Source organism: Bombina bombina, chromosome 4 (assembly GCF_027579735.1).
Source record: "Bombina bombina isolate aBomBom1 chromosome 4, aBomBom1.pri, whole genome shotgun sequence".
Taxonomy (NCBI): domain Eukaryota; kingdom Metazoa; phylum Chordata; class Amphibia; order Anura; family Bombinatoridae; genus Bombina; species Bombina bombina.
This window is the reverse complement of record NC_069502.1, coordinates 1,192,726,392-1,192,749,120: the sequence shown is the minus strand read 5'-3', so window position 1 is coordinate 1,192,749,120 and position 22,729 is coordinate 1,192,726,392. Positions and strand designations below refer to the sequence as shown.

Below are 22,729 nucleotides of genomic sequence, written 5' to 3'. Positions count from 1 at the left end.
GACACACTAGTGTGTCAGCAGCAGTGTGTAGGTGTGTCCCTGCTTCAGCACACATTTTTTGTAAAAAAAAATTTTGGTTTCTGACTTTCCGCCAGCCTGCTACGCATATCACATGGTTGACACGTGATTGATACCTAGGGGGACACAGATCATCTTAACCTATTGGCGCAGCTCAGTGGGAACTGAAACTATTCCCATTGGCGGCACATTGGCTCCTGACTGCACTTGTAGTTTTCTTAATCGGCTTGTGACTGCATGTGTAGTCAGTGAGTGGGATAGCAGTGTGTTTGCAGCGCAGGCAGTAGTCAATCATACTCACTGAGCTCTGAGGGCGGCAGCTTAAATGCTGAGCAGAAGTCAGTGGGGGTTTTTTGCAACTAGCTCCCAGTAGTGCATTGCTGCTTCTGCTCTTGATATATGGATAGGAAGTGGAAGCTTAAAAATGCTTGATGATGAAATGCGAGTGTCTTTAGCTAATATTCCTCCAAATATTCAGAAACTGTGTTCATCCCATCAACCTCACACAGCCCAGTAAAATAGTAAGTAGCTATTGGTGGTAAAAAACTTTTTTTTAATTCTTGCATACATACTGTTACTTATAAATACATTTTGTTATTATATTATTTATGTATGTGTCCGTATCTCTTAAAACAAGTTAGTTTAACCTCCTGTTTGCTAGTACAACTAAATTACTGTGTCGCGAAAAGATGTAGGTCTAAAAAGTGTGTCACCAACATGAAAAGTTTGGAAAGCTCTGCTCTAACACATCAGTCCCCCATAGCGTGCGCTTTTCAAAATGGACTATAGAAAAAAATAAATGGCACCTTTATACCCCCAATGGCCGGGGCCAGAGAAACCGCTTCTTCTCCTGTAAAAACCGCAGGAAAGAGGAAGATAATGAGGCCACACCCGGTCACATGGAGTGCTATGCAGGACCGCCCCTGCTGCAAGAAGAAAAGCGCGCCAAACTGACAGGCAGTTTATCCAAAACGAAAGTCTCACACATGTCGCAGCATAAAACATAATAAATCAAATCATGTATAAATCCCCCTGTTAAATAATCCACTTCCGGAGATATTAACCGTTGATTCCATACAGATAAAGAAGTCACACTGTGACCCTGTCTCCTTACGTTATCATACAATATAAAATGAAACGACCTTACTGGAATCGTTGCCGTGGAACAGACACACAGCCTCTCAAGTTTGACAGTCTTGTAACATCGCACCTGACATGGACTTGAGTGATAGAAGCAGGCAGTGAAACTCGTCAACACTGATTGCTTAGGAGTTGTTAATACGAGTCTGGATGGATTCGGAGAAAGACTCTCCCTTCCTCTCCAGACCCCAACATTCGTCAATGCTCTCACTGAAAGGCTGACAAGACTACTTAAAACTCCAGTCCCATAGCGAAGAGTACTACCCTCCATAAGAGACTACTCCGAATCTTCCAACACTTCTCTGCCATCCTCCTGTGACGAAAGGCAAAGAATGACTGGGGGGATGAGGGGAGTGGGGGGGGGTATTTAAGCCTTTGGCTGGGGTGTCTTTGCCTCCTTCTGGTGGCCAGGTTCTGCATTCCCACAAGTAAGGAATGAAGCTGTGAACTCTCCTCATATTAAGATGGAAACAAACAAACATATACCATGCTAAGGCCTCACCTACAATATCCACCACATCTGGCCGGATCAGCGGCTCTCCTCCAGTCAGGCGGATTTTATCTACCCCTTCCTGTACGAAGAGGCGGGCCAGAGTGATGATCTCCTGGGCGGTGAGGAGCTCACTCTTTGGGGTAAGTTTCACTCCATCTTCTGGCATGCAGTACTGACCTAGCAAGGAGAAGCAAAGTCACAATCATAATCTGATTTCTTCACAGACAGATAATGGTGAAATGAGGACAACTTTATACAATTCTGTTCCTCAAGGGTAAGCTCACTGAGCAGCATCACTGCAAAATATGGGGCAGATGCCCCCTTCACAGACCCGCCCACAAGGAATTTGCACACACAATATATTATTATTATTATTAAAGATACATATATATTTAGTTATGCCCAATGCCCATGGAGTTTCCATGTCATCTAATGCAAACATATCATAAGCACACATTAGTTGCAGTATGTGGAAGCAGAAATAAACATTTGATTACACCATCTACCATGAATTAGAACATCACCTTTATGCTTCGCACGTCCGTGGGTACTTACATCGGAGGTTGCATTTCTCAGTCAGTGAGATCCTCAGGTAATTGTGCTGTCGACCAAAGCTGTCGGTGAGGAAGGCAGAGAAAGGCAAGGAGTGCTCTTTGATAAATGTCTTTCTGTCTTTGCTGGACAAGCCCTGTGGAGGAAAACAGAGATAAAAAAAAAATATATAACAGACTCAGCACTGTACTCTAACTTGCCAACATAAGTTATCAACTCTGAGATCACTGCAAAATTGTAGACATTGCCCCAAAAGGTGTTTGAGCTCCCTACAGGAAGGCATATAGAGCTTGAGGTCATAAATCTTCTAGAGCAACATGAGCTGGCTTACTGTTCAGTGATTACTACAGAAACAGGACATCAGTTTCTCGTCTATGCTCAGAAACGGCAGAATTCAACTTAAGTACTCAGCATGTCTGCCCCCTTACATAACTATAGGCAGTAGCTACACTGGGGATTATTAAACCATAATTAATCTTCACAGCAGCTCCAGCTTCCTCCGGTCGTTGCAAGTTATTTCTGACGTCAGAAATGATGGATAGGTCATCCTCCAATCACGGCTTTCAACCCGGTGGAATCAGTGTCTGATTCAACGCTGTGATTGTAGGAAGCCGGTTTCCTCATTTTAGACCCAGGAAGAGGCTTTGCGACGGGTGGAGGAAGCTGGAGCTGCTGTGAAGATTAAAAGGTAAGTTTTTTTTTCTCAACACGAGTGAAATGTAAATTTTGATGAATTAAAGTGCCCCTGTTTTTAATCAAATTTTTAAAAACCGGGCACTTTAGCATCAAAATTGACATTCACTTTAAGCTTCTGAGCAAAGATATAAAAATCCAGTATAAAACCGTTTAAAAACTTACTTAGAAGCTGTCAGTTTAGCTCTGTTGAAAAGGTAGCTGGAAAACCTACTGCAAGTGGAAAATAAGACCCCCCCCCTTCTTTTGCATATGAAAAGACCCTTTACACAAACAGGAGCAAGCTGGAGTAGGTAGCTGTCGGTATTCTCCTGAAACTTTGGGGCTTGGTTTCGGAGTCTGAAAATCAGAGCAATGTTATTTAAAAATAATCAAAACTATACATTAAAAAAAAAAAATTTATGGGCTATATAAATAGATAATATATTTAAAGGTATACAAGTCATTTTTATTTCTTATGTCTAGAAGAGAGGATTGTACAAATAAAAATCACTTTGTTATTATGCACGTGACGCGTCACAGTACTGTCTAACAAAGCAGCCAGAGTTTACAGAGATTATCAAGAACATCTATTTTTCAAAAATAAATAAATAGAAAAACATAAATTATGCTTACCTGATAATTTCATTTTCTTCTGAAAAAACATAATTTATGTAAGAACTTACCTGATAAATTCATGTCTTTCATATTGGCAAGAGTCCATGAGCTAGTGACATATGGGATATACAATCCTACCAGGAGGGGCAAAGTTTCCCAAACCTCAAAATGCCTATAAATACACCCCTCACCACACCCACAATTCAGTTTAACGAATAGCCAAGCAGTGGGGTGATAAAGAAAGGAGTAGAAAGCATCAACAAAGGAAATTTGGAAATAATTGTGCTTTATACAAAAAATCATAACCACCATAAAAAGGGTGGGCCTCATGGACTCTTGCCAATATGAAAGAAATGAATTTATCAAGTTCTTACATAAATTATGTTTTCTTTCATGTAATTGGCAAGAGTCCATGAGCTAGTTACATATGGGATTTCAATACCCAAGATGTGGATCTCCACTCAAGAGTCACTAGAGAGGGATGGAATAAAATAAAAACAGCCATAATCTGCTGAAAAAATAATCCACAACCCAAAAATATAAGTTTATTTCATTTGAAAGAAAAAAACTTAAATCAAAAGCAGAAGAATCAAACTGAAACAGCTGCCCGTTTTCTACCAAAAACTGCTTCCGAAGAAGCAAATACATCAAAACGGTAGAATTTAGTAAATAAATGCAAAGAGGACCAAGTTGCCACTTTGCAAGTCGCATCAACTGAAGCTTCATTCTAAAAAGCCCACGAAGTGGAGTCTGATCTAGTAGAATAAGCTGTAATTCTCTGAGGCGGGGCCTGACCCGACTCCAAATAAACTTGATGAATCAAAAGTTTCAACCAAGAAGCCAAGGAAATAGCAGAAGCCTTCTGACCTTTCCTAGGACAAGAAAATAAAACAAATAGACTGGAAGTCTTCCTGAAATCTTTAGTAGCTTCCACATAATATTTCAAAGCTCTTACCACATCCAAAGAATGTAAGGAACTTTCCAAAGAATTATTAGGATTAGGACACAAGGAAGGGACAACAATTTCTCTACTAATGTTGTTAGAATTCACAACCTTAGGTAAAAATTAAAAAGAAGTCTGCAAAACTGCCTTATCCTGATGAAAAAAAAATCAGAAAAGGAGACTCACAAGAAAGAGCAGATAACTCAGAAACTCTTCTAGCAGAAGAGATGGCCAAAAGGAACAACACTTTCCAAGAAAGTAGTTTAATGTCCAAAAATTGCATAGGTTCAAATGGAAGAACCTGTAAAGCCATCAGAACCAAATTAAGACTCCAAGGAGGAGAAATTGATTAAATAACAGTCTTAATAAGAACTTAAGTCTGTACAAAACAGTGTATATCAGGAAGTATAGCAATCTTTCTGTGAAATAAAACAGAAAGAGCGGAGATTTGTCCTTTCAAGGAACTTGCAGACAAACCCTTATCCAAACCATCCTGAAGAAACTGTAAAATTCTAGGAATTCTAAAAGAATGCCAGGAGAATTTATGAGAAGAACACCCTGAAATGAAAGTCTTCCAAACTCTATAATAAATCTTTCTAGAAACGGATTTACGAGCTTGTAACATAGTATTAATCACTGAGTCAGAGAAACCTCTATGACTTAGTACTAAGCGTTCAATTTCCATACCTTCAAATTTAATGATTTGAGATCCTGATGAAAAAACGGACCTTGAGATAGTAGGTCTGGCCGAACGGAAGTGGCCAAAGCGGGCAACTGGACATCCAAACCAGATCCGCATACCAAAACCTGTGTGGCCATGCTGGAGCCACCAGCAACACAAATGATTGTTCCATGATGATTTTGGAGATCACTCTTGGAAGGAGAACTAGAGGCGGGAAAATGTAAGCAGGATGATAACACCAAGGAAGTGTCAGTACATCCCCTGCTTCCGCCTGAACATCCCTGGACCTGTACAGGTATCTGGGAAGTTTCTTGTTTAGATGAGAAGCCATGAGATCTATCTCTGGGAGACCCCACAACTGAATAATCTAAGAAAACACATCTGGATGGAGAGACCACTCCTCTGGATGTAAAGTCTGGCGGCTGAGATTATCCGCCTTCCAATTGTCTACACCTGGGATAAGCACCGCAGAGATTAGACTAGAGCTGGATTCCGTCCAAACAAGTATCCAAGATACTTTTTCATAGCTTGGGGACTGCGAGTCCCACCCTGATGATTGACATATGCCACTGTTGTGATATTGTCTGTCTTAAAACAAATGAACGGTTCTCTCTTTAGCAGAGGCCAAAACTGAAGAGCTCTGAGAATTGCAAGGAGTTCTAAAATATTTATTGGTAATCTCACCTCTTGAGATTTCCAAACCCCTTGTGCTGTCAGAGATCCCCAAACAGCTCCCCAACCTGAAAGACTCGCATCTGTTGTGATCACAGTCCAGGTTGGCCGAACAAAAGAAGCCCCTTGAACTAAACGATGGTGATCTATCCACCATGTCAGAGAGTGTCGTACATTGATTCAGCATACAAAGCTGTAGAGGTCTCATGTGAAAACGAGCAAAGGGGATCGCGTCCGATGCTGCAGTCATGAGACCTAAAACTTCCATGCACATAGCCACTGAAGGGAATAACGGAGACTGAAGGTGCCAGCATGCTGCAACCAATTTTAAACGTCTCTTGTCTGTTAGAGACAGAGTCATGGACACTGAATCTATCTGGAAGCCTAAAAAGGTGACCCTTGTCTGAGGAAACAAGAAACTTTTGGTAAATTAATCCTCCAACCATGTTCCCAAAGAAACAACACTAGTTGATTTGTGTGAGATTCTGTAGTACGCAAAGACTGAGCTAGTACCAAGATACCGTCCAAATAAGGAAACACCGCAATACCCTGTTCTCTGATTACAGAGAGTAGGGCCCCTAGAACCTTTGAAAAAGATTCTTGGAGCTGTTGCTAGGCCAAATGGAAAAGCAACAAATTGGTGATGCTCGTTTAGAAAAGAGAATCTCAGAAACTGATAATGTTCTGGATGAATCGGAATATGAAGGTATGCATCCTGCAAGTCTATTGTGGACATATAATGTCCTTTCTGAACAAAAGGCAGAATAGTCCTTATAGTCACCATCTTGAAAGTTGGTACTCTTACACAACGATTCAAAAATTTTCAGATCCAGAACTGGTCTGAATAAATTTTCCTTCTTTGGTACAATGAATAGATTTGAATTAAACCCCAAACCTTGTTCCTAAGGAGGAACTGGCATGATTACCCCTGAAGACTACAGGTCTGAAACACACTTCAGGAAAGCCTGAGCTTTTACTGGATTTACTGGGATACGTGAGAGAAAAAATCTTCTCACAGGAGGTCTTACTCTGAATCCTATTCGATACCCTTGAGAGACAATGCTCTGAATCCATTGATTTTGGACAGATTTTATCCAAATATCTTGAAAAACCTTAATCTGCCCTCTACTAGCTGAGCTGGAATGAGGGCCGCACCTTCATGCGGACTTAGGGGCTGACTTTGGTTTCCTAAATGGCTTGGATTTATTCCAATTTGAGGAAGGCTTCCAATTGGAAGCAGACTGCTTGGGGGGGGAAGATTGAGTTTTTGTTCCTTATTCTGACGAAAGGAACGAAAATGGTTAGAAGCCTCAGATTTACCCTTAGGTCTGAGGCAGAAAAACTCCCTTCCCCCAGTGACAGTTGAAATAATAGAATCCAACTGAGAACCAAATAAATTATTACCTTGGAAAGAAAGAGAAAGTAATCTAGATTTAGATGTCATATCAGCATTCCAAGATTTAAGCCACAAAGCTCTTCTAGCTAAAATAGCTAAAGACATGGATCTAACATAAATTTTGATAATATCAAAAATTGCATCACAATAAAATGATTAGCATATTGCAATAGGTGAATAATGCTAGATAAGTCAGAATCCAATTCCTGTTGCGCTAAATCCTCCAACCAGAAGGTTGATGCAGCCGCAACATCAGCCAACGAAATTGCAGGTCTGAGAAGATGACATGAATATAAATAGGCCTTCCTTAGATAAGATTCAAGCTTCCTATCTAAAGGATCCTTAAAAGGAAGTACTATCTTCCATAGGAATAGTGGTACGTTTAGCAAGAGTAGAAATAGCCCCATCAACTTTGGGGATTTTTTCCCAAAACTCTATAGATTTTGCTGGTAAAGGATACAATTTTTTAAACCTTGAAGAAGGAATAAAAGAAGTACCTGGCTTATTCCATTCCCTAGAAATTATATCAGAAATAGCCTCAGGAATAGGAAAAACCCCTGGAAAAACCACAGGAGGTTTAAAAACAGCATTTAAACGTTTATTAGACTGAACGTCAAATAGGACTGGTTACCTCAATATCCAAAATAATTAACACTTCTTTTAATAAAGAACGCATATACTCTATTTTAAATAAATAAGTAGATTTGTCAGTGTCAATGTCTGAGGAAGGATCTTCTGTATTAGACAGATCCTCATCAGAAGAGGATAAATTATGTTGTTGGTCATTTGAAATTTCATCAACTAAATGAGAAGTTTTAAAAGACCTTTACGTTTATTAGAAGGTGGAAATGCAGACAAAACCTTCAAAATAGAATTAGAAACAAATTCTTTAAAATGTACAGGTATATCATGCACATTAGAAGTTGAAGGAACTACAACTGGCAATGTGCTATTACTGATGGATACACTAACTGCATGTAAAAGTTTATCATGACAACTATTACAAATGACATTCGGCGAAATAATTTCAACAAATTTACAACAAATGCATTTAGCTTTGGTAGGACCGATGTCAGGCAGCAATGTTCCAGCAGAAACTTCTGAGGCAGGATCAGATAAAGAAAAAACAACATAAAAAGCAAAATTATCTATTTCCTTATATGACAGTTTCAGGAAAGGGAAAAAAAGCAAATAGCATAGGCCTCTGATAGAGAAAAAAATCAAGAGGCAAACATCAATGGGGTATTGAAATAATGAAAAAGTTTGGCGCCAAGTATGACGCACAACGTAACTTGGACTTTTTGGCACCAAAAATAACCGGAAATGACACACTCGCGTCACTAATGACGCAACCGTGTGAAAGGTCTCAGCGTCAAGTAAAAAGTTGCGTCATAGACGTATTTTTCCGCGCCAAAAATATTTTCACGCCAAGAATGACGCAATAAAGTTTAGCATTTGATGCACCCGCGGGCCTAATGCCACCCACAATTTGTAAGAAGTAGTCAATTGAAAAAAGACTAAACCCCAGGTAAGAAAAAAAATTCTATAAAAGATGTTTATATTACCCAAATATGAAACTGACAGTCTGCAGAAGGAAATACATGAAGCTGACTGGCAAATATAAGTACAATACATATATTTAGAACTTTATATAAATGCATAAAGTGCCAAACCATAGCTGAGGTGTCTTAAGTAATAAAAAACATACTTACCAAAAGACACCCATCCACATATAGCAGATAGCCAAACCAATACAGAAACAGTTATCAGTAGAGGTAATGGTAAATTGAGAGTATATCGTCGATCTGAAAAGGGAGGTAGGAGATGAATCTCTACGACCGATAACAGAGAATCCATGAAATAGACCCCGTTAGGGAAATCATCGTATTCAATAAGTGATACTCCCTTCACGTCCCTCTGACATTCGCTGTACTCTGAGAGGAATCGGGCTTCAACAATGCTGAGAAGCGCATATCAACGTAGAAATCATAGCACAAACTTACTTCACCACCTCCATAGGAGGCAAAGTTTGTAAAACTGAATTGTGGGTGTGGTGAAGGGTGTATTTATAGGCATTTTGAGGTTTGGGAAACTTTGCCCCTCCTGGTAGGATTGTATATCCCATATGTCACTAGCTCATGGACTCCTGCCAATTACATGAAAGAAAAAAAAAGAGTCCACAGCTGCATTTATTACTTTTGGAAAAAACAGAATCTGGCCACCAGGAGGAGGCACTTCCCTCATCCCCCAGTCATTCTGCAGAGGGAACAAGGAACAGTAGGAGAAATATCAGGGTGAAAAACGGTGCCAGAAGAACAAAAAATTACAGCTGCCTCATAGATAAAAAAACACGGACGGGAGCTCTTGACTCTTCCCTTCAGAAGAAAATTAAATTATCAAGTAAGCATAATTTATGTTTTTCTTCTTAAAAGGGAAGAGTCCACAGCTGCATTCATTACTTTTGGGAAAAGAATACCCAAGCTAGAGGACACTGAATGTAAACAATGAGTAGTTACAAAAGGCGGCCCCTTCGAAAGGCACCAGAGCACGATTACTCGACACCCTAAAAAATATAGACGACACGGGTGAAAACCCGAAGCCCAGTTATCTGCACATTAGTTACAACGCCCGCAAAGCCGAACTAAACCACTCAGTCCCAGAGTCCATCAAGCCCAAACAACCTCTGAGGAGTCAGTCCTGCGGATCACGACTCCCATGAAGGTACCCGGCCAAGACAAGGACCGCTATCTGCACCCAAAAAAGGAGAACAGATTCTCATGAAAAATCCAAAGGATCATTCCACTCTGCAGAACATAGAACAACCCATGGTTGTCATACAAAAGCAACGCCCAGGGAGACAAACTCCCTAGAAACACAAGGACCGAAGAAAAATACAACTTCATGGAACTTGGTCCCTTTGTCTCTGAATTTCACAAATAGCCCCCTGCTGAAAGCCAAAACTCACTATCCACAATATTTAATAATATGAATTATACCCATAACTCTACCCAGAAAACATCTTCAGTATCCATGGGGATATTTTAGGTGCTGATGAAAGCAGGGGTAAAAATAAGTCCAAAACATGCCTGGGTAAGGATAAGTTCCAAGAGGCTACTTGGGGGACGGAAGCCACTTAAACTGAGATGTAGGGTGTTTAGTGTCTATGGGTTTCTAATAAAGTTATCAAAAATGATAGGCCATAATTTTGCATGCAGAGGGCACATAGAAAGGCCCAAGTGGATTTACCTAATTCCCTAGGACCAATATCTTAAATTCAACAGACATAAGAAGACCAGCGTGAAACAGTGTAAGCTGAGCAGTATGTAATTACCCCATGGAGGGGAGGGGTCATGTGACCTGGGTTGTGTATAAAGTAAATTGTGGTTGTAACAACAAGCAGACTTTATTAAGCTTACATCAAGAAATATAGCATCTGAAAGGATTATTCTGAAGTCTCTACAGATATTTCATTTAAAATGTTAAGTTTTGGATTCCTGTGTATTTTTGATTCTATTTATTTTGTATAATAATTTGTTTTGCAATTGTGTCTTTATTGTCTAATTGTTAAATTACCCTTTTTTTTTTTTTTTTTTTTAATACCATCTGATTTCATGTACGTTTTGCACTGTGAACCTTTTTTCAGATTAAACTATAAAATGTAATCAAATCAGCAGCGTTCTCAAGCTCACAGAAGCTGTGAATTCCGATTCTACAGCACAAGTATTATTTTTATATATATATATATATATATATATATATAAATATATATATATATATATATATATATATATATGTTTTTATTTAGGTGTTAACGCAACTGTCATTTGGGGTAGCCGCAAAAAGCCGTGAATAATACGTCTTTGGGAGTGGCAGTAAATGCTCATGTTTAGGGAAGAGTAGGTTGGAATTGGGTGTTAATTGGGATGGCTCGTAGGCCCTTAAGGAATTGGGATACTGTGTTAAGCTAGTTTGCAGTAGCGCATTACTGCTCCTTCAACAAAAGATACCAGAGAACAAAGAAAATTTGATTGTAGAAGTGAATTTGAAAATTGTTTAATATTTATATGCTCTATATGAATCATGGACGAAAATGTTGGGCTTCATGTCCCTTTAAGAAGCTGTTGTAATCCAAATGCTACTTATTGACCTCTATACCAAGTAATAGATGGAGGAGTTAAAACACCACAAACTAGTTTGTTTGAGGTGACAAACAGAATCTGCACTGGTCACACGAGAACAAGAGGCGGCGCTGCACAAGGATTTGTTTGAGCAATGCTAAATGCGGCAGCAGAGTACAGTGTACGCTGCCCTCTCGTGATCACAGGCTCTCTCATTGGGAATCAAGTCTATCTGTGATTTAATAAATGTGCACCTAATTGTAATGCTGTAGTTTGTCAAACTAAGTGCATAAATATTACTAGAAAGAAATTCACGGATTGAGCAATGAGTTGTACATTAACCAATGACCTCTGAGAAGTGCAAAAGATACAAGATAAGCAGATTTTCTTCTTCAATAGAAGATAAAAGTCTGAGTATGACCTGCAGAGAGTTCACTTTGTGTTACAAATAACCAATACAAACATCACAGCCCTCAAATTACTCCACTGACAGAGAAATCATGGGTGCAGTCATAGTAAATCAAATACTTGTATCTTCTTCTGAGATACTAAAAGACTTATGCCGCGCACAGTGACCTAAACTGCTGGAGTAGAGGCACGAGCACTGGGATTAGCTGAATGATGTTAAACAGAAAGTACCCAATATATCTTACAGAGCCCCCTGCATACACAGCACTGCAGAAAACATTTAAAGGGACGTCAGAATTAAAAAGGAGCATTACTCATAAGCTAAATCATCAGAAAGTGATGCAGCATTTCTGTAAAACTCTGAATAGAAAATATCACATGAACATCTCTGCATAATCAAGATATTTTGCCTGAAAATGTAATCAGCTCACCAGTCACTCTTTTTTACTGTCAGCTGCATTGGGAAAAGAAAGAAAAAAAGCCAATCGGCATCATCAGTGCCAAGTTTATACTTTGCTTCACTGTGATCTTCTAGTATTTCACCACATTCAGATTTCATAGTAAACTCCCTCACACTAAGGAAGGAAATACAGTGACTGTGCTTGCACATGCCCAATACACACTCTTAATGCTCTGAGGCTTTACAGCATTTTATTCTTGCATTAGTGCACTATTGCTAATATGTGCGATTAGATACTTTGTTAGGCTCTGAATGTGGAAGAATTCAGCCACTCGTGGCTTTTGGAGCTGGATTTATTGGATTTGCATATATCTTAGTGTGTTACACTTTCACAAGAAGAAATCTGGCTTTAGAAACCAAAATTTATTGCAGCTCCCGACAGGGCTGGTAAGTCAATCAGCTACCAAATAATTGTTAGTCTTTAAAGGAACATGGAAGTTAGTAAAAACGGTCATAATTCAGATAGCACATGGAATTTTGATTCATTGCATGCTCCAATTTCTACCGATGCTCCAATTCTATGTGTTTAACCCACACAAAGAGGTTAAACGCATAGTTTAAGTCCCACTATGAACCACAAACACTGCAGCTGCCTTGCTGAGCATAAATGTGATTGGTGGGATTGTGTGACTGCCACAACCACAGACAGAGCTGCAGGCAACTTCTGGTCCAGAGCAGGTACCAGCCAATTACTACAGGTATTTGTTTAACGCTGTTTACACAGAGTTGGTGTATTTATAGTACAAAAGTGTCATGGCCTAATGAATAAGAGCCTGCAATCTCATGTCATTTTTGCACTTGTTTATCCATGAAATGATACACAAATGACAAGATATTGCTAAAATAATAGCAATTTGATCATGAAGCTGCAAACAAAAACATGTTTAGAGAAAATGGTCACAATAGTTTTGGCCCAGTTTTTTGCAGTGAGGTTTCCCCCAAAGACAACAATCCTAAAAGCAAATATTATAGGATTTCCAGTCTGTCCATCTCTGCAATACACTAACATGCACTGATCTATCATCACATGAATGAAGTAGATCTCGCACATTTTTATTGCATACATTGCACAGAAACAGCAGAGCAAAGCTTTTCATATTCTGCCGTGTTCTTGCCAGAGGAGTCATTTTTACTATACAGGATTATCTGCCACAAACAGACACACGGTCACCTCTGTGAATCCACAGGATGTTATCACACACAGCCACACACAGCCAGCGGTAACAGTCACTACTGTGCAGCAGAAGAGGTGGTGTGCTAGTAATATATAACCTGCTGGGAGTTATCCTGTCCTGGATAAACACTCTGCCAAGCCAAAGGTTGTCCGCAGATGCAAATACAACAACCAGATTAACTCTACGTTAACTTCTGCTATTTACTTCTATTATCAGACTATGTTGTCAAATACAAAAGTAGAAGCCCTACACCCAATTAGGCTGCAATCAAGTTGTAGTTTATTCAAAAGCTAGATAACCAGGTGTCACTCAATGGTAGCACCCAACTGATTTGACATGATTGACTATGTTCTGTTAGTATCCTTTGTTGAAAAGCATAGCTAGGTAGGATCAGGAGCATCAACGCACTACTGGTAGATAAATGGTTATAAGTGGATACATACATATGCCTCTTGTCATCAGAGATGCTCAGCCCAGTGGTGAACTGCTGTGCTGGAGGGGACTTTGCGAGAGATAACATTTTATGATTGCCCTATTGTTTGCTATAACTGTGTTGAACACATTACAACCTTTTCTTTTATGCCCCTTTAAAAGGAATACTCTAGTCAAAATTAAACTTTCATGATTCAGATAGAGCATGCAATTTTAAGAAACTTTATAATTTACTCCTATTATCAATGTTTCTTCATTCTCTTGGTATCTTCATTTGAATGTAAGCTTAGGAGCCGGCCCATTTTTCGTTCAGAACATGAGTAGCGCTTGCTGATTGGTGTCTAAATGTAACCACCAATCAGCAAGCCAGGTGCTTTTTTCAAATAAAGATACCAAGAGAACGAATAAAAATTGACAATAGGAGTAAATTAGAAAGTTGCTTAAAATTGTTTAATTTTGACTAGACTATCAGGACACAGCTTTCAGTTTGCTCAATTGTTTTATGACGGAAAAATTCCGTCATATGTCCTTAAGAGGTTAAATACAATAAAATAAAAATAAAAAATAATATAGGTATTTGCAAATATTCTACAACAGGTAGAAAGCTGTGCATATGCATATTTCCCACCGGATTATCAGTGTAATGCATCTTCTCACACACTCCCAGATGATCATCTTGCTAAATAATTATTTATTAGTCACTACTGTAGTTAATTAACAAGCAACATATAAACCTATAATTGCATTGTTCATGTATTGCCACATAATGCACACACAGTAGCCTCTCTGGCACTGGCTGGGAAGACTTGTTTACACAGATATGCTTTAGGGTAATGGGAACATTCTGCAACACATGAATAAAACTGGTTCTGACTGACAGTGCAGTGAAGACTTACATTATTTAGGTAACATACAATAATAGCCTGTAAATCTTATCTACTGCAATATGTGGAGAAATAAAAAAAACACTAAAAAGCTACTGATATATCAACAGAAAACCCAGATATTATAACTTTCTAAGAAGTCTGCAGATCTAACATTAAGTGCAGTTCAACTTAATATTCATGTATTTTATTATTTTTTTTGTGTCCATCCAATTAGGAGCTATACACAAGTTAACAAAAGGGGAGGAGCAAAGTCTGCCCAAACTCTAGGAGAAAGCATGTATGTACTGCAGCACTAAACCCACGTTACTTGACTTCTGGATATTAAACTACTGTTCGTCCACTGTAAATGGTTGTGTTTAGATGTTTCACTATACGTTGTGCTAAAGGAACAGAGGTCCTGCTGCAAGGAGCTAAGAGGAAAACACTTGGACAACGCTCTGTGAATCGTCTGACACCACGCGGAGCAACATTAGCGTTTAAAAAGACTTGTAAAATGTACACAGAAAATGTAGATAGATCACATACAGAGTCACTAGAGCAATTTATTATTTTGTTTATGAATCAGAATTTTTTGGACAGCAATGTGCACTGTCTTACAGACCAGGGACACAACCTTTAAAAATCTTCAAGTGATGTTTATCTAATCTCTTTTGCTATGGCATTGGCCAATTAGGGACAGATTAGCTCACGCACATATGAAGCAATTACTAAGCAGCATTTAGCAGGGCCATAATGCAATCTCTCTGGAGACAGTGGAAAAGCTTATTTTTTCAGATTTTAATTATGGAAAAAGCAGTAAAAAAATAATAATGAAAGAATAGTGCAAGGTTTTTCTAGTCTGTATAATATAACCATTTACAGGGAAATCAGAAGAGTTTAAGGTCCCTTTAAAGTTTCTTCATCAAATGAGATATGGGGTGTTTAGCACTCACTGCCACCATCACTAAAGTCAATTAGACATTTGCTCGTCTCTTCAGGAAACATAAAAGAGCAACTTATGTGAAATTTGTCACAGTCCTGGTTTGCTCTTGACTGAAATAGTCATGTGATTCAGAAGACATTCCTTAAGGAGGCTACATTTATAGGACCTGAAACCAAATCTTCTCTATGTGATCACACAAAAAACAACACTTAACGGGCCATTAAAATAGAAACGTGACACGCTCTAATTTGTTAGAACATGCAATTTTAAGACTAGTGACCCTGCAAGTTTATGGGTTTAACCCCTTTGTGGAAGTACTGCAGGTCTTGAACAGGAAATGGATGCAGACCCAATTAGCAGCGCTAGTTACCCCATCGTGGGGATCAAACTCTTAACCCCTTAATGACCGGACCATTTTTCAATTTCTTTCCCTTAAGGACCAAGGCTATTTTTACATTTCTGCGGTGTTTGTGTTTAGCTGTAATTTTCCTCTTACTCATTTACTGTACCCACACATATTATATACCGTTTCCTCACCACTAAATGGACTTTCTAAAGATACCATTATTTTCATCATATCTTATCATTTACTATAAAAAAATATAAAATATGAGGAAATAATTGAAAAAAAACAACACACTTTTTCTAACTTTGACCCCCAAAATCTGTTACACATCTACAACCACCAAAATACACCCATTCTAAATAGTTTCTAAATTTTGTCCTGAGTTTAGAAATACCCAATGTTTACATGTTCTTTGCTTTTTTTGCAAGTTATAGGGCAATAAATACAAGTAACACTTTGCTATTTCCAAACCACTTTTTTTCAAAATTAGCGATAGTTACATTGGAACCCTGATATCTGTCAGGAATCCCTGAATATCCCTTGACATGTATATATATTTATATTTAGAAGACATCCCAAAGCATTGATCTAGACCCATTTTGGTATATTTCATGCCACCATTTCACCGCCAAATGCGATCAAATAAAAAAAATTGTTGACTTTTTCACAATTTTTTTCACTAACTTTAGGTTTCTCGCTGAATTTATTTACAAACAACTTGTGCAATTATGGCATAAATGGTTGTAAATACTTCTCTGGGATTCCCTTTGTTCAGAAATAGCAGACCTATATGGATTTGGCATTGCTTTTTGGTAATTAGAAGGCCGCTAAATGCCGCTGCACACCACACGTGTATTATGCCCAGTCGTGAAGGGGTTAATTAGGGAGCTTGTAGGGAGCTTTTAGGTTTAATTTTAGCTTTAGTGTAGTAGACAACCCAAATTATTGATATAGGCCCATTTTGGTATATTTCATGCCACCATTTCACCGCCAAATACGATCAAATAAAAAAAAAAAAAAAAAAACTTAAATTTTTCACAAGTTTAGGTTTCTCACTGAAATTATTTACAAACAGCTTGTGCAATTATGGCACAAATGGTTGTAAATGCTTCTCTGGGATCCCCTTTGTTCAGAAATAGCAGATATATATGGCTTTGGTGTTGCTTTTTGGTAATAATAAGGCCGTTAAATACTGCTGCGCACCACACTTGTAATATGCCCAGCAGTTAAGGGGTTAATTAGGTAGCTTGTGGGGTTAATTTTTAGCTTTAGTGTAGAGATCAGCCTCCCACCTGACACATCCCACCCCCTGATCCCCCCCTGACCCCCCTCAAACAGCTCTCTTCCCTCCCCACCTCACAATTGTCACCGCCATCTTAAGTACTGGCAGAAAGTCTGCCAGTACTGAAATAAAAATATTTTTTTTATTTTTTTTTATTTTTTGGCATAAAGTCTGCAATGATAGATCCCCCCTTGCCCCACAACCTCCCTGATCCCCCCTTACATCTTTCTAACCCTCCCCCTCTGTCTATATGCCGTCATCTTGGGTACTGGCAGCTGTCTGCCAGTACCCAATTTGCCCCCCAAAATAGTTTTTTTTTACTTTTTTAATATAAAATATGTTTGCTGTAGTGTAGCTGGCCCCCCTAAATAATATTCAACCCTCCCCCTCCCAGATCCCTTATTAAAGAACAAAGATGCCACTGCATCTAGATCGATCTTTTTTTTTTTTTTTTGAGTGGGCTGTAAATTTTGCGCACCCGCCCCCCCCCCCCACAACGCCCCCCCGCCGCAACTGCCGCACCGGCAGCAAACACAAAGAAAGCAAGATCAGTTAGTAATTTCAATATTGATGTTATACAAGTTAAAAGCAGCACCCATCAAGCCACTAATTGTAAAACATACATAGCCGATGCAGATGGGGCCACAGAGTGGCCCTTTCTGCATCGGTATGTAAAATGGGTGATTGTAGTGATGCCTCAATATTGAGGCATCACTACAATACCTTGTAAGCAGCTGGAAGCGATCAAGATCGCTTCCAGCACTTCAGACAACAGAGGACGTACCAGGTACGTCAACTGTCATTAAGGGAAGTTTTTTCTATGACGTACCTGGTACGTCCTCTGTCATTAAGGGGTTAAAAGGTGCAGGTTTGCTAGTCTTAAAATGACAAGCTCTAATGAATATCGACATGCAGTTGTTCAACTATAATGACCCTTTAATATCATGCTTGCTCCAACAGATCTGCTCTCCCAGTGCAGAAAATGTTAAGGGACACTTAAGTCAGCTTTATATGCACACTTTCTGAGGCACCAGCTACTACTGAGCATGTGCAAGACATCACACTCTATACGTATAGAAGTTTGTGATTGACCGATGGTCGTCACATAATATAGGAGGGCTGGCAAATGGAAATATTTTTAAAACTGCCCCCCCAAAAATCTTCTGCTTATTTAAAAATTAGAGTAAGTTCTATTATAACGTCTTTGTATTCTGCACTTGTTTATAAACCAAGAACATTCTATTTGTCCAAAACTAGGAAAAGAAAGCCGTGGTGGGGTGTTAAAGAAACAATTACATTTTAAAGCGTATAAAACACATTTCACGAAAGTAAGCTAAAATATGTTTTATTAAAAGGGACATAACTCTGCAAAAAGAAATCTCTGGAGCTTTAGAACATTTTATTATCGATTATACAGTAAACATCAGTTTCTCACACAAGGAAGGCGAACTTATGAGGCTCAGAACCAATTGGCCGGCACCCTGCCTCTGGGCTAACACTATACTGTACCATTTTGGTATATTTCATGCCACCATTTCACTGCCAAATGAAATCAAATAAAAAAAAAATGTTCACTTTTTCACAAACTTTAGGTTTCTCACTGAAATTATTTACAAACAGCTTGTGCAATTAAGGCACAAATGGTTGTAAATGCTTCTCTGGGATCCGCTTTGTTCAGAAATAGCAGACATATATGGCTTTGGCGTTGCTTTTTGGTAGTTAGGCCGCTAAATGCCACACTGCATTATGCCCAGCAGTGAAGGGGTTAATTAGGGAGCGTGTATGGAGCTTCTAGGGTCAATTTTAGTATTAGTGTAGTATAGTAGACTACCCCAAGTATTGATCTAGGCCCATCTTGGTATATTTCAAGCCACCATTTCACAGCTAAATGCAATCAAATTTAAAAAAAAAAAAACATGTCACATTTTTCACAATTTTAGGTTTCTCACTGAAATTATTTTCAAACAGCTTGTGCAATTACGGCACAAATGGTTGTAAAAGCTTCTCTGGGATCCCCTTTGTTCAGAAATAGCAGACATATATGGCTTTGGCGTTGCTTTTTGGTAATTAGAAGGCCGCTAAATGCCGCTGCGCATCACACGTGTATTATGGCTAACAGTGAAGGGGTTAATTAGGTAGCTTGTAGGGAGCTTGCAGGGTTAATTTTATCTTTAGTGTAGAGATCAGCCTCCCACCTGACACATCACACCCCCCGATCCCTCCCAAACAGCTCTCTTCCTTCCCCCACCCCACAATTGTCCCCACCATCTTAAGTACTGGCAGAAAGTCTGCCAGTACTAAAATAAAAAGGTATATTTTAATTTTTATTTTATTTATTTTTAGCATATTTACATATGCTGATGTGTAGGATCCCCCCTTAGCCCCCAACCTCCCGGATCCCCCCCTCAAAACAGCTCTCTAACCCTCCCCCCTCTACTTTATTGAGAGCCATCTTAGGTACTGGCAGCTGTCTGCCAGTACCCAGTTTCAAAAAAAAAAAAAAAGTAGTAGTGCTTTTTTTTTTTTTTTTTTTTTAAATTTAAAAATTTCTGTAGTGTAGCTTCCCCCCAAAGATCAACCACCCACCCCCTCCCAGATCCCTTAGATGTTTTTTTAAAATTATACTTTGACCCCACTTTTCTAAAAAAAAATTCTGTATTGTAGCCGTTCCCACCCGCTTCCACCCCGCGCACGCACGCGCCAGCCCCCGCCACCCAGTGCACGCGCGCGCCCCCGGCGATCCCGCCCACCAATTGCATCACAGATGCATCGATGGCCGCCCACCCGCCTCCCAGACTGGCTCCCACCCACCAACGATACCGGCCACCGATGTCCGGTGCAGAGAGGGCCACAGAGTGGCTCTCTCTGCATCGGATGGCCAAGGAGGGTAATTGCAGGATGCCTCGATATCAAGGCATCACTGCAATAACCGAAAAGCAGCTGGAAGCGATCAGGATTGCTTCCAGCTGCTTTCCAGACCGAGGACGTACGCCATACGTCAGGCGTTAAGTGTATTATTTTTTTAACGACGTACGGCGTACGTCCTTGGTCCTTAAGGGGTTCAACAAACAGGCCACTCCCCTTTTCCTGCCTATTGCAGGAACTGCTATCACCTCTCCAAACCAGCCCATCTTTAATTTCCCAGCTTCATAGTCATTTAAATGTGTCTCTTGTATGAGAGCTATATCTGGAGAATATTTTTTCAAATGATATATTATTTTCTTTCTCTAAATGGGGGAGGAGAAACCCCCCACATTCCAAGAAAGTATTTTAATAGATTTTGTCATCTATGTTATAAAAGCTTTTCTTATTTTCTCTTAGCCCTCCAAGAAATATGGATTGACCATTTTATATAATACCTGAGGAGGGGGAGGTGAGAAAAATTGAACCCCAATGCCTTGGGTATGTGAAGAGAAATGAATTCCATAACATCGGTATACTCCTGAGAGTCTGGAATTCCTATAAATTTTAAGTTGTTTCTTCTAGACCTGTCTGCTAGGTCATCTATACGTAGTTGGAGAGAATTAATTAGTTTTACTTGTGAATCCAGAGAGGACTGTTGACTAAATTGTAGATCATCTAAATCAGAGATTCTGGTTTCTATCTCTGTCATTCTAGTTGAAAACTGTTTAATTTCATTAAACAAACATTATCTCCTTTTTTATATTATCAAATTGCAGCAAGAAAATGTCAGAGATTTGTTTAACCAGGCTCTCTGTGTCGATTTGGTGACTTATATTAGGACTCTTCTCTGCTTGTTCTAAATCAGATGTACCAATATTATTTCGGGGTTTCCTATCCTTTAACTGTTTAGGAAGCATACTATCAATGTTATTTGTACTGCTGGTAAGAAATCTGTCCATCTACTAATGATAATATATAAGGGAATATTCTGTGTGCACACAGTGTTAAATATATGCATCTGGGGGCGGAGCCAACTGTGCAGCAGAGAGGTCGCAAATTTCAGGAGCTCTGAACCTTACCAATATAATTAAAGAATTTGGTGACTGTAGAAGCTTAAAAATTTGGCATGTACTGCAGACTGATCAGCTAGGGAGACCTACTCATTTAACTCCTAAGGGAGTAGCATTGAAATAACGGAACTTTGCATTCCTGGTGTGAATACTGTCGACAAGTGACTGTAGGAGACGCCATTTTTTGTGGCCTAAGCAGCGCCTGCAACTAGGAACGGGATTTTCATCACTTCACCTAATTATGGCCATTGCAGATCATATTATGGAGGAGATGCACACCTTTCTAGATGGCTGCCGTTCTGCATTTGAACATTTCAACATCTTTGCGCCCCAACGAACAGACGCAGCATCGAACACCCATATTGCTCGTGCTCCCACCCCTATGATTACTACCATGGGAGGGGACGCTTTGGGGCCCCGGCGCCCCCCTTCCACTTGGCACGCACTTCATGGCATTCTGGGAGTGGAGGATATGGCCGCGGAGACCCACCTGAATGGGACAGACACCGGAGACAGTACGGCCAGAGCAGATCACTTGGCGCCTTCAAGCTTTGTAAGCATTACCTGCATGACATTGGTCACAGCGGAGCGAAACAGCCCGGTAGGATGTCAGTCACCTCCTGTTATGGCCCGTAGAGGTCTGCTGGGGCTAGAGCAAACAGCTCAGTTTGGCGAAATGCCAGCCTGGAACGGTCCTTCCCTCCTTCGGCCAGAACTTGTTTTGCCTCCGGTCTGCCCTACCCAGTACAGCCCAACTGCCGAGGTCCAGAGCTTCGGCATGGAGGCTCATAGACTTTGCCTAGCTTTCCGGTCTGGCGTGGGGTAAGGGAACTCGCATCCTCGCACAATGCAATATAACGACCCCTTTCTCCCAGCCTGAAGTTTAACGCAGCATAGGTTTAGTGACTTTCTATAATGCCCACTTCGTATATAAGTCTTCTACCCTGATCCCATTCTCACTCCATTGCAGCCTGTTCCTAAGTTACTTGTTGTTAAGCCACGATGTACTCCTGCCCATTATTGCAGCTACAACTGCATTTTTATCTCTAATTTTATAAGAGGTCTTGACTGAATCCAGAGACAGTGCTCAAAGGAAAATTGTTGTTTGTTGGGGACATTTATGTTGGCTGCTTTTTCACAATATTCCATGATTTATATATCCCTATAGTATTTGTATTTTAAATATCATGGTGTTTTGTTGACATGCTGAACTTTGTTTTAATCCATACTAGCTAAATATGCTTGTCTCATAACTGGACAAACTTTGCTGAGTAAAAAGGTTGCATGAGAACTCTAATGCTGGATAAACATATAACTAATTTTCTAACATAGGGCCATTCTATTTTATTCACATGGTTCAGCCTTGGATTGCAATTGTTTGCTGTTCTAGTTGCACCCATGGGGATGTTACTGGAATTTAAATTTAGCACTCTATCTATATGTTCCCATGTTTAATTAAGTAGAGCTAGACCACTACCTCCCTAGTCATTTTTTTAGTTATAAAGATGATTCTTTCATATTACATTTATTCTCAGAGTC

The 22,729-nt window shown here is 39.6% G+C and overlaps 1 protein-coding gene across 3 annotated transcripts in view; it reads right to left on the bottom strand.

The window, feature by feature from the left end:
* Window positions 1-22,729, bottom strand: part of MOCS1 (molybdenum cofactor synthesis 1) — a 255,798-nt gene that overhangs the window by 207,845 nt on the left and 25,224 nt on the right. For all 3 annotated transcript variants that reach the window (XM_053712667.1, XM_053712668.1, XM_053712669.1), the window contains exons 2-3: window positions 2,207-2,339; window positions 1,661-1,828 (exon numbers count right to left, since the gene is read on the bottom strand). In XM_053712667.1, the coding sequence (XP_053568642.1) occupies window positions 1,661-1,828; window positions 2,207-2,339 (301 nt within the window). The remainder of the gene's footprint in view (window positions 1-1,660; window positions 1,829-2,206; window positions 2,340-22,729) is intronic.